General features: G+C 43.7%; 1 protein-coding gene across 2 annotated transcripts in view; it reads left to right on the top strand.

Moving 5' to 3' along the window:
* Positions 1-13,637, top strand: part of CYTH1 (cytohesin 1) — a 230,908-nt gene that overhangs the window by 99,206 nt on the left and 118,065 nt on the right. Inside the window, exon 1 of one of the 2 annotated variants that reach the window (XM_053706257.1) lies at positions 12,953-13,147. The exons of the other annotated variant lie outside the window; for it this stretch is intronic. Coding sequence (XP_053562232.1) covers positions 13,129-13,147 — 19 coding nt within the window. The 5' untranslated portion in view covers positions 12,953-13,128. Of the gene's footprint in view, positions 1-12,952; positions 13,148-13,637 lie in introns of those variants that run through there. 2 annotated transcript variants of the gene reach the window in all.

The following is a 13,637-nucleotide window of genomic DNA, read 5'->3' as shown; positions in this document are numbered from 1 at the left end:
TGTTCTTCACTCCATTCCGCGCCCTTCGGTAGCTCAGTGTATGGAGGTAATCGGCTTAATGGTAGCGGCAATGGACATAGTGCCATTTGCACGCCTTCATCTCAGACCGCTGCAATTATGCATGCTGAGTCAGTGGAATGGGGATTACACAGATTTGTCCCCTCTGCTAAATCTGGATCAAGAGACCAGAGATTATCTTCTCTGGTGGTTGTCTCGGGGTACACCTGTCCAAGGGTATGACCTTTCGCAGGCCAGATTGGACAATTGTAACAACAGATGCCAGCCTTCTAGGTTGGGGTGCAGTCTGGAATTCCCTGAAGGCACAGGGATCGTGGACTCAGGAGGAGAAACTCCTTCCAATAAATATTCTGGAGTTAAGAGCGATATTCAATGCTCTTCTGGCTTGGCCTCAGTTAGCAACACTGAGGTTCATCAGATTTCAGTCGGACAACATCACGACTGTGGCTTACATCAACCATCAAGGGGGAACCAGGAGTTCCCTAGCGATGTTAGAAGTCTCAAAAATAATTTGCTGGGCAGAGTACCACTCTTGCCACCTGTCAGCAATCCATATCCCAGGCGTGGAGAACTGGGAGGCGGATTTTCTAAGTCGTCAGACTTTCCATCCGGAGGTGTTTGCTCAGTTGATTCATCGTTAGGGCAAACCAGAGTTGGATCTCATGGCGTCTCGCCAGAACGCCAAGCTTCCTTGTTACGGATCCAGGTCCAGGGACCCAGAAGCGACGCTGATAGATGCGCTAGCAGCGCCTTGGTTCTTCAACCTGGCTTATGTGTTTCCACCGTTTCCTCTGCTCCCTCGACTGATTGCCAAAATCAAACAGGAGAGAGCATCAGTGATTCTGATAGCACCTGCGTGGCCACGCAGGACTTGGTATGCAGACCTAGTGGACATGTCATCCTTTCCACCATAGACTCTGCCTCTAAGACAGGACCTTCTGATACAAGGTCCTTTCAATCATCCAAATCTAATTTCTCTGAGACTGACTGCATGGAGATTGAACGCTTGATTCTATCAAAGCGTGGCTTCTCCGAGTCAGTCATTGATACTTTAATAGAGGCACGAAAGCCTGTTACCAGGAAAATCTACCACAAGATATGGAGTAAATATCTTTATTGGTGTGAATCCAAGAATTACTCATGGAGTAAAGTTAGGATTCCTAGAATATTGTCTTTTCTCCAAGAGGGCTTGGACAAAGGATTATCAGCTAGTTCCTTAAAGGGACAGATTTCTGCTCTGTCTATTCTTTTGCACAAGCGTCTGGCAGAGGTTCCAGACTTCCAGGCATTTTGCCAGGCTTTGGTTAGATTTAAGCCTGTGTTTAAACCTGTTGCTCCCCCGTGGAGCTTAAACTTGGTTCTTAAGGTTCTTCAAGGAGTTCCGTTTGAACCCCTTCATGCCATTGATATTAAACTTTTATCTTGGAAAGTTCTGTTTTTGATGGCTATTTCCTCGGCTCGGAGAGTCTCTGAGCTATCTGCCTTACAATGTGATTCTCCCTATCTGATTTTTCATGCAGATAAGGTAGTTCTGCGTACCAAACCTGGGTTTTTACCTAAGGTGGTTTCTAACAGGAATATCAATCAAGAGATTGTTGTTCCATCGTTGTGCCCTAATCCTTCTTCAAAGAAGGAACGTCTTTTACATAATCTGGACGTAGTCCGTGCCTTGAAGTTTTACTTACAAGCTACTAAGGATTTTCGTCAAACATCTTTCCTGTTTGTCGTTTACTCTGGACAGAGGAGAGGTCAAAAAGCTTTGTCAACCTCTCTTTCCTTTTGGCTTCGGAGCGTAATAAGCCTAGCCTATGAGACTGCTGGACAGCAGCTCCCTGAAAGGATTATAGCTCATTCTACTAGAGCTGTGGCTTCCACCTGGGCCTTCAAAAATGAGGCCTCTGTTGAACAGATTTGCAAGGCTGCGACTTGGTCTTTGCTTCACACTTTTTCAAAATTTTACAAATTTGATACTTTTGCTTCTTCAGAGGCTATTTTTGGGAGAAAGGTTTTACAGGCAGTGGTACCTTCCGTTTAAGTACCTACCTTGTCCCTCCCATCATCCGTGTACTTTAGCTTTGGTATTGGTATCCCACAAGTAATGTTAAGTGTATCCAGTCCACGGATCATCCAAGAGAAAACATAATTTATGCTTACCTGATAAATTTATTTCTCTTGTAGTGTATCCAGTCCACGGCCCGCCCTGTCCTTTTAAGGCAGGTCTAAATTTTAATTAAACTACAGTCACCACTGCACCCTATGGTTTCTCCTTTCTCTGTTTGTTTTCGGTCGAATGACTGGATATGACAGTTAGGGGAGGAGCTATATAGCAGCTCTGCTGTGGGTGATCCTCTTGCAACTTCCTGTTGGGAAGGAGAATATCCCACAAGTAATGGATGATCCGTGGACTGGATACACTACAAGAGAAATTTATCAGGTAAGCATAAATTATGTTTTTTGTCAAACATCTGCTTTGTTTGTTGTCTACTCTGGACAGAGGAGAGGTCAAAAGGCTTCGGCAACCTCTCTTTCTTTTTGGCTAAGAAGCTTAATCCGCTTAGCCTATGAGACTGCTGGACAGCAGCCTCCTGAAAGGATTACAGCTCATTCTACTAGAGCTGTGGCTTCCACTTGGGCCTTTAAAAATGAGGCTTCTGTTGAACAGATTTGCAAGGCGGCGACTTGGTCTTCGCTTCATACCTTTTCAAAATTCTACAAATTTGATACTTTTGCTTCTTCAGAGGCTATTTTTGGGAGAAAGGTTTTACAGGCAGTGGTACCTTCCGTTTAAGTACCTGCCTTGTCCCTCCCTTCATCTGTGTACTTTAGCTTTGGTATTGGTATCCCACAAGTAATGGATGATCCGTGGACTGGATACACCTTACAAGAGAAAACACAATTTATGCTTACCTGATAAATTTATTTCTCTTGTGGTGTATCCAGTCCACGGCCCGCCCTGTTATTTTAAGGCAGGTAATTTTTTAAATTTTAAACTACAGTCACCACTGCACCCTATGGTTTCTCCTTTCTCGGCTTGTTTTCGGTCGAATGACTGGATATGGCAGTTAGGGGAGGAGCTATATAGCAGCTCTGCTGTGGGTGTCCTCTTGCAACTTCCTGTTGGGAATGAGAATATCCCACAAGTAATGGATGATCCGTGGACTGGATACACCACAAGAGAAATAAATTTATCAGGTAAGCATAAATTGTGTTTTTCTCTCCCTATCTTCCCCCCTCTCTTTTGCACTCTCTCTCCCCTGTCTTTTGTGCTCAACCCCCTCTCTTTTGGTCTCTCTCTCTCCCCCCTCTTTTGCACTCTCTTTCTCTCCCCTCTTTTGCTATCTCTCCCCCTCTCTAATGCTCTTTCATCCTATCTTTTGCTTTCTCTCCCCCCCTCTTTTTTTCTCTTCCTCTCTCTCCCCTCTCTTTCCCCCCTCTCTTTTGCTCTCTCTCTCCCCTGTCTTTTGTGCTCTCCCCCCTCTCTTTTGCTCTCTTTCCCATCTCTTATGCTCGCTCTCTCTCTCCCTTTCTCTTTTGCGCTCTCTTTCTCTTTCTTCTTTTGCTCTCTCCCCTTTCTCCCCCCTCTCTTTTGCTGTCTCTCTCTCTCTCTTTTGCTCTCTTTCCCCTTTCTCCCCCCTCTCTTTTGCTGTCTTTCTCTCTCTCTATCTCCCCTCTTTTGCTCTCCCTCCCCCTATCTCTTTTGCTCTCCCTCTATCCCCCCTCTTTTGCTCCCTCTATCCCCCCTCTTTTTTGAGCGAGCTCTCTATCCCCCCTCTTTTTTTGAGCTCTTTCTCTCTCACATCCACACGGCCCCGCCCACGTCACGGCCGGCCCCGTCCCGCCCCGCCCCATCACACATGGTCGTCCCCAGGTGTCATGCCAGCCAGGTTAGTCTTCTCAAAGGCCAGGTGTGTTTGTCCTTGTGCAGTTTCTACTGCGCATGACAGCTTCGGACACACACACTTGGCCTTTTATAGAATAGGATATATATACACATACTGTACATAACTAGTATAACCATGGTTAAGTTTACATTATGTATATATTTACACATTTTTAAGAATTATTTTTTTGGAATTAAAGGGACAGTCTACACCAGAATTTGTATTGTTTTAAAAGATAGTCCCTTTATTGCCCATTCCCCAGTTTTGCATAATCAACACAGTTATATTAATATACTTTTAACCTCTGCAAACTGCCCCTTTATTTCAGTTCTTTTGACAGACTTGCAGTTTAGCCAATCAGTTCCTGCTCCCAGATACCTTCACATGCATGAGCACAGTGTTATCTATATGAAACACATGAACTAACACCCTCTAGTGGTGAAAAACTGTTAAAATGCATTCTGAAAAGAGGTGGCCTTCAAGGTCTAAGAAATTAGCATATGAACCTCCTAGGTTAAGCTTTCAACTAAGAATACCAAGAGAACAAAGCAAAATTGGTGATAAAAGTAAATTGGAAAATTGTTTAAAATGACATGCTCTATCTAAATGATGAAAGTTTATTTTGGACTTGACTGTCCCTTTAACTAACTGAATGACAGAACTGAGAGAATACTTCCAAATGACAGATAAACGGTTAGTGCCAACTTTTGAGCTGTAAATAGAGAGGCAGAAAGTTGGGGGAAAAAGAATTATGTTTAAAAGGACCACAAGACTTTCAAGTTACCTCCCCAGTTAGGAATTATTCTAAACTACTTATGATCATGGACAGACATTGGAGTCATAAATTAAGTTTATATCAGAAAACTCTCAATATGGATGTGAGCTAACCACGACTGATGTTACTGGCAATTTCTATAATACTGGTGGGACATGTCTGATCTGCTGGATGGCAATTACTGGAATTCAGGTGGAATGGCTATGTGCACAGGAAAATTATTAGAATGAAAAATAATTAGTATTTCATAATAAAAAAAAAGAAGATTGAGGGGAGAAAGACAACCAGTGATGTAAGTCCATCTGAAGGAATTAGGAAAACTACTACAAAAGAGACAGGTAGAGGGAAGAAAATAAATGAAATATGAGAAAAAAACATTTTTTGTTTACATTTTCTTTTTTTATATACTCTAATTCCACTATTTCAAGCCAAGACTATACCAACCTCTGCTGGCTTTAGAATGGAAGCATCTTCCTCTGAGCAGCGCATCGGGCGGGAGGAGTTGAAAATACAATCTAGCTACGCAAAGTTGCGCAGAACTACACAAAGTGCGTATGGAGATTGTAATTTAACTCCTCCGTCGGTTTTCACTGATGTCCAGCCAGGCACTGTAGGGAGTTGCGGCGCGACAGGGGTGACACCATCAGAGGAGATTAATTCCTGCTTGATGGTGTCAAGGACCACCAACATCTTCTTGGGGACAACCAGTGGTCCATGGACCACTGGTTGGCGACCGCTGCTCTAAAGGAATTAGGGGATGCATGGGATATGCAAAGCAGGAATATGGACAGACTGTCTTCTGGCTCTGAACTAATATAATAAGAATGAACCTGAGATTTTGAGATGTATTGGAAGAGCTGACTAAAACATTGTTCTGATCTGAGGCTGTGACATTAATAATTGTGTGCACTAACATGGCTGCGTTGTCTGGCTGCCGGAAGGAAGGTCTGTGTGCAACCGCAGTGTTGGGTGTAGCTGCCAGTGACTATGACGTGTGCCATTTGTGGTGGCAGATTATAGTCCCACAGCTTGTTATGTGTGCTCTGTAAACGGGGAGATATGATATCTCTTCTTGTGCAACCCCCCCCTTCCTGCACAGCTACCCTACTCGTGCTGCAGCACTGGCTGTCACTCTGGCCTTTTTTACACACACTCCTGCATCTTAGTATCACCCTGGTCTTTTTACACATACTCCCTGCATATCAATATCACCCTGGTCTCTCCATGTATACCCCCTGCATATGCATATCACCCTGAACTCTTTACACATACCCCCTGCATATCCATATCACCCTGGTCTCTTCATGCATACCCCCTGCATATCCATATCGCCCTGGTCTCTTCATGCATACCCCCTGCATATTCATATCACCCTGAACTCTTTACACATGCCCCTTGCATATGCATATCACTCTGAACTCTTTACACCTACCCCCTGCATAGCCATATCACCCTGGTCTCTCCATGTATACCCCCTGCATATTCATATCACCCTGAACTCTTTACACCTACCCCCTGCATATCAATATCATCCTGGTCTCTCCATGTATACCCCCTGCATATTCATATCACCCTGAACTCTTTACACATGCCCCTTGCATATGCATATCACCCTGAACTCTTTACATCTACCCCCTGCATAGCCATATCACCCTGGTCTCTCCATGTATACCCCCTGCATATTCATATCACCCTGAACTCTTTACACCTAAACCCCTGCATATCAATATCATCCTGGTCTCTCCATGTATACTCCCTACATATTCATATCACCCTGAACTCTTTACACATACCCCCTGCATATCCATATCACCCTAGTCTCTTCATGCATACCTCCTGCATATCCATATCACCCTTGTGTCATTATACATACCCCCTGCATATTAGTATCTCCTTGGGTCTCTTTATACATAAAGAGACCCCGGTGTCTCTGTGCATACCCCCTGCATATCAGTATCACCCTGGTCAAGCTATGTATACCCCTACATATTAATATCACACTTTTCACCCTACCATTTTATTCATACCACTGGAAATCTCAGTAACCGCACTGTTTATTTATATATTTCCCTCCCCTTCACACTTCTCTGCTCATAGCCCTGCATCTCAGTAGCACACTGGCCTCTCTGCTCATAGCCCTGCATCTCAGTAGCACACTGACCTCTCTGCTCATAGCCCTGCATCTCAGTAGCACACTGGCCTCTCTGCTCATAGCCCTGCATCTCAGTAGCACACTGGCCTCTCTGCTCATAGCCCTGCATCTCAGTAGCACACTGGCCTCTCTGCTCATAGCCCTGCATCTCAGTAGCACACTGGCCTCTCTGCTCATAGCCCTGCATCTCAGTAGAACACTGGCCTCTCTGCTCACAGCCCTGCATCTCAGTAGCACACTGGCCTCTCTGCTCATGCCCTGCATCTCAGGAGCACACTGACCTCTCTACTCATAGCCCTGCATCTCAGTAGCACACGGGCCTGTCTGCTCATAGCCCTGCATCTCAGTAACACACTGACCTCTCTGCTCATAGCCCTGCATCTCTGTAGCACACTGGCCTCTCTACTCATAGCCCTGCATCTCAGTAGCACACTGACCTCTCTGCTCATACCCTGCATCTCAGTAGCACACTGACCTCTCTGCTCATAGCCCTGCTTCTCAGTAGCACACTGACCTCTCTGCTCATTGCCCTGCATCTCAGTAGCACACTGACCTCTCTGCTCATAGCCCTGCATCTCAGCACACTGACCTCTCTGCTCATACCCTTGCATCTCAGTAGCACACTGACCTCTCTGCTCATACTCTGCATCTCAGTAGCACACTGACCTCTCTGCTCATACCCTTGCATCTCTGTAGCACACTGGCCTCTCTGCTCATACCCTGCATCTCTGTAGCACACTGGCCTCTCTGCTCATACCCTTGCATCTCAGTAGCACACTGACCTCTCTGCTCATACCCTTGCATCTCAGTAGCACACTGGCCTCTCTACTCATAGCCCTGCATCTCAGTAGCACACTGACCTCTCTGCTCATAGCCCTGCATCACAGTAGCACACTGACCTCTCTACTCATACCCTTGCATCTCAGTAGCACACTGGCCTCTCTGCTCAGAGCCCTGCATCTCAGTAGCACACTGACCTCTCTGCTCATAGCCCTGCATCTCAGTAGCACACTGACCTCTCTGCTCATAGCCCTGCATCTCAGTAGCACACTGACCTCTCTGCTCAGAGCCCTGCATCTCAGTAGCACACTGACCTCTCTGCTCAGAGCCCTGCATCTCAGTAGCACACTGACCTCTCTGCTCAGAGCCCTGCATCTCAGTAGCACACTGACCTCTCTACTCATAGCCCTGCATCTCAGTAGCACACTGACCTCTCTACTCATACCCTTGCATCTCAGTAGCACACTGACCTCTCTACTCATAGCCCTGCATCTCAGTAGCACACTGACCTCTCTACTCATACCCTTGCATCTCAGTAGCACACTGGCCTCTCTGCTCAGAGCCCTGCATCTCAGTAGCACACTGACCTCTCTGCTCATAGCCCTGCATCTCAGTAGCACACTGACCTCTCTGCTCATAGCCCTGCATCTCAGTAGCACACTGACCTCTCTACTCATACCCTTGCATCTCAGTAGCACACTGACCTCTCTGCTCATAGCCCTGCATCTCAGTAGCACACTGACCTCTCTGCTCATACCTTTGCATCTCAGGAGCACACTGGCCTCTCTGCTCATACCCTTGCATCTCAGGAGCACACTGGCCTCTCTGCTCATAGCCCTGCATCTCAGGAGCACACTGGCCTCTCTGCTCATAGCCCTGCATCTCAGGAGCACACTGGCCTCTCTGCTCATAGCCCTGCATCTCAGTAGCACACTGACCTCTCTGCTCAGACCCCTGCATCTCAGTAGCACACTGACCTCTCTACTCAGAGCCCTGCATCTCAGTAGCACACTGACCTCTCTACTCATAGCCCTGCATCTCAGTAGCACACTGACCTCTCTACTCATACCCTTGCATCTCAGTAGCACACGGACCTCTCTGCTCATAGCCCTGCATCTCAGGAGCACACTGACCTCTCTGCTCATACCCTTGCATCTCAGGAGCACACTGGCCTCTCTGCTCATAGCCCTGCATCTCAGGAGCACACTGGCCTCTCTGCTCATAGCCCTGCATCTCAGGAGCACACTGGCCTCTCTGCTCATACTCTTGCATCTCAGAAGCACACTGGCCTATCTGCTCATAGCCCTGCATCTCAGGAGCACACTGACCTCTCTGCTCATAGCCCTGCATCTCAGGAGCACACTGGCCTCTCTGCTCATACTCTTGCATCTCAGAAGCACACTGGCCTCTCTGCTCATAGCCCTGCATCTCAGAAGCACACTGGCCTCTCTGCTCATAGCCCTGCATCTCAGGAGCACACTGGCCTCTCTGCTCATAGCCCTGCATCTCAGTAGCACACTGACCTCTCTATTTATACTACCTGCATCTCAATAAGATCCTGGCCTCTCAACTCATACTCCCTGTTGGTTCTGTATCTGGGATGAAAAAAAAATTGTCACAGAGTTTCTTTATATATACAGGGTCATGAACCAAACTGTTGCTATCCATTACTCATTTTCTGGTCACATGTTCCCTTTCTGTGTAACTGGTTCTTTTGTGTGAATGTAATGCTGTCTGTTTGTATATGGGGCTTATCTTGTAAGTTTTAAGCTTTTTTGATTAGAAGTGTATAGTTTTGTTCACATTTAGAAGAATAAAGAATTAAATCATTGGGGCATCTAATTAGAAAAAACCAACCCACCTCTTTTGTGTAAAACAGACTGCATGTTTATATTACATAGAATACTGCAAGTCTTTAGAATCTGGTGCTTATCTATGTCTAGGTCTGTGTGAGTGATGCTTTTGTCTGTCTGACTACCTGTGTGTGCGTGTTTGCTTCTTCCTGTTTGTGTAGGCTGGGTATATCTGGAACTGTTTTTTTCCCTCTCTAGCACTGTCCGGTGCTGCTGTTTGTTATAGAAACATAATGTATAGGTAATAAGTTAGCTTTTTGTTTTAAACTAAAGAAATAGATACATTAAACCTGATGAGCACCGTATAAATGCGCGTGTGTGTGTAAAAACAAGTGTTCTCCACAGAAAACAAAGAAGTGAGGGAAGGGCAATTTACATTTTTTTTTGTTACTCATAAAAGTCCAAATCACAAATTAATGAAATACTTTTACATAAATTAATATGATTTAATAAAAATGTATGCAGCAAATGTTAAAACATATATTTCTCTTGCTAAGTGTATCCAGTCCACGGATCATCCATTACTTGTGGGATATTCTCCTTCCCAACAGGAAGTTGCAAGAGGATCACCCACAGCAGAGCTGCTATATAGCTCCTCCCCTCACTGCCATATCCAGTCATTCTCTTGCAACTCTCAACAAAGATGGAGGTCGTAAGAGTGAGATTGAACGCTTGATTCTATCAAGGCGTGGCTTCTCCGAGTCAGTCATTGATACCTTAATACAGGCACGGAAGCCTGTCACCAGGAAAATCTACCATAAGATATGGCGTAAATATCTTTATTGGTGTGAATCCAAGAATTACTCATGGAGTAAGGTTAGGATTCCTAGGATATTGTCCTTTCTCCAAGAGGGTTTGGACAAAGGCTTATCAGCTAGTCCTTTAAAAGAACAGATCTCTGCTCTGTCTATTCTTTTGCACAAGCGTCTGGCAGAAGTTCCAGACGTCCAGGCATTTTATCAGGCTTTGGTTAGGATTAAGCCTGTGTTTAAAACTGTTGCTCCCCCGTGGAGCTTAAACTTGGTTCTTAAAGTTCTTCAGGGAATTCCGTTTGAACCCCTTCATTCCATTGATATTAAACTTTTATCTTGGAAAGTTCTGTTTTTGATGGCTATTTCCTCGGCTCGAAGAGTCTCTGAGTTATCTGCCTTACATTGTGATTCTCCTTATCTGATTTTTCATTCAGACAAGGTAGTTCTGCATACCAAACCTGGGTTTTTACCTAAGGTGGTTTCTAACAGGAATATCAATCAAGAGATTGTTGTTCCATCATTGTGTCCTAATCCTTCTTCAAAGAAGGAACGTCTTTTGCATAATCTGGACGTAGTCCGTGCCTTGAAGTTTTACTTACAGGCTACTAAAGATTTTCGTCAAACATCTGCCCTGTTTGTCGTTAACTCTGGACAGAGGATAGGTCAAAAAGCTTCGGCAACCTCTCTCTCCTTTTGGCTTCGGAGTATAATACGCTTAGCCTATGAGACTGCTGGACAGCAGCCCCCTGAAAGGATTACAGCTCATTCTACTAGAGCACCTGGGCCTTTAAAAATGAGGCCTCTGTTGAACAGATTTGCAAGGCTGCGACTTGGTCTTCGCTTCACACCTTTTCAAAATTTTACAAATTTGACACTTTTGCTTCTTCGGAGGCTGTTTTTGGGAGAAAGGTTCTACAGGCAGTGGTTCCTTCCGTTTAAGTTCCTGCCTTGTCCCTCCCATCATCCGTGTACTTTAGCTTTGGTATTGGTATCCCACAAGTAATGGATGATCCGTGGACTGGATACACTTAACAAGAGAAAACATAATTTATGCTTACCTGATAAATTTATTTCTCTTGTAGTGTATCCAGTCCACGGCCCGCCCTGTCCTTTTAAGGCAGGTCTAAATTTTAATTAAACTACAGTCACCACTGCACCCTATGGTTTCTCCTTTCTCTTGCTTGTTTTCGGTCGAATGACTGGTAGCTGCAGTTATAGGAGGAGCTATATAGACAGCTCTGCTGTGGGTGTCCTCTTGCAGCTTCCTGTTGGGAAGGAGAATATCCCACAAGTAATGGATGATCCGTGGACTGGATACACTACAAGAGAAATAAATTTATCAGGTAAGCATAAATTATGTTTTTAGCCAATTGTAGCTTAATAATGGTTAACATTGTAGCCATGTAGTGTGTGTGTATATATATATATATATATATATATATATATATATATATATATATATATAATGCAATAAATAAGGATTTTTTTCCTTGATTCAAATCCAGTGAGTGCAGATTTATTTTTTGCTATTTGACACCTTGGCACTGGTACATTGGTCTGTGAGAGTGCATCTGTCCGGGGATTATTTTTTTTTTCTCTGGTCTTATCAAGTGTACAACACAATTTTATTTAGAGTGATGTTTCGGGTTGGTCTGAACAAGGGGTGAACACCCCGAAACATCACTTTAAATAAAATTGTGTTGTACACTTGATAAGACCAGAGAGTGCTTCGTCCTTCAGCTCTATCTACTACTCTTAGCACCCTGGCATTTGAAGCTTGTTAGTGGGAGCGCACCTATCTCTACATGTGTTATATAAATATATATATGTATTTTATTTATATACACACGCATATATATGTATATATACGTGTGTGTATGTATGTATGTATGTATGTATGTATGTATGTATGTATGTATGATATATATATATATATATATATAATGTATGTATTATACTGCATAAAGGCCATGCTAGAAATCCCTAACTTAGCTTGTTTGCACAACCCGTGTATATGACCACAGTGCCATTAACCTTTAAAAGAGCAACATTTTTTAATATTAGAGTAGGACTCATCTATTAATATGTTTGCCTAAAGATAAACTTTTATATCTTTGCACAAAATATAGCATAAGAAAGAAAAAGCTTAATTTCTCATGTATTGATAACATTTAATGTGGTATGTAATTAAAATGTAAATGCATGTATTTATACTTTGAAATATCCCTGTATGATTTGGGACATGGGCTTACTATGAGATACATTTCAGAGTGAAATGCATTAAGAACACATACCCTTATTAATATTAAATGAAACCAGAGTGAGATCTTGTGATGGACGACACATTTTAAGTACATTAGTAGGGGATCATATTTAGAAACTGTTTTGTTTATTTCACATTGGAATCTACGGAATTTAGCACTCTCTGTTTTTCTGCCTTTGGCTATAAATATTTTGTTCTATTTTTTGCCTTTTTATTAACATCATGATTTTTAGTCTACTTGATGTATTCAGTTTAGTGTGACTTAAAGGAGAATGTAAGATTCTTAATTTGTCACAAATTTTAAACCATTTATTCTAATTATATATCTTAAACCTGTGTCCATACATTCTGCATGCGTGCAGGTGCTGTATGGGTTAAAGTGTAGGTCATAGACTTAGTGTGACAGGAACAGGGTGTGACAGAATTGTACACCCCCTCCCTGGGGCAGTGTGACGTGGTATTCTTAACCAACGCCTCCTCCCTCTGCTCCTTCAGCTCAGGTCTGCAGCTGTCAGAGTGTAGTGACTGAGTTCAGTGATACTTCACTGGGTACTGGGATCGGAATAGCCCACTTTCCAAAGCAAATACAGAGAGTTCCAAGGAGACTACTTGGATCAGTGCGTTTTGGGGAATCCCACAATAAACACCAGGAAAATGGTGTGGAATACAGATGGTAAGTTGTCTGAATAGTAGGAGTGGGTTAATCTTTCGAACAACTGCAGTGTTTAAATGTGTTCTTATTGAATATCCTGTGTTACTATGTAGCACAGCCGCCTTCCAGAGGTGGTGCAGGTTGATACAGTAATAGAATTTACTAATAATCACAAGTTTAAATAGCTTTAACGATGATAATAATAATACTGTACATTGGTCAAAACCAGTATAAATAGGTCTTGACTGGATGTAACAAATTACTGGACACAAATGAACTTAGGAGGATATATTATGAATATCTTTATTTTATTTGGCAATTGTTAAACACTACAAAACAAAACTATCAAACCTAGTACCCCCATGAGGTAGTATGTAGTGTCTTACCTATAGGCCCTATGGAACAAGTTGTAATCTAAGTAGGAGAAGTAGAAGGGATGGGAGGCGTCCTGTACTGTCCCAGCTCACAGTTGAGTTGGCAGAACCGGTCTGTAAGGCCAGAGTTAAATTAC

The sequence above is a fragment of the Bombina bombina genome, chromosome 1 (genome assembly GCF_027579735.1).
Source record: "Bombina bombina isolate aBomBom1 chromosome 1, aBomBom1.pri, whole genome shotgun sequence".
Lineage (NCBI taxonomy): Eukaryota > Metazoa > Chordata > Amphibia > Anura > Bombinatoridae > Bombina > Bombina bombina.
This window is presented reverse-complemented; position numbering and strand designations above follow the sequence as displayed.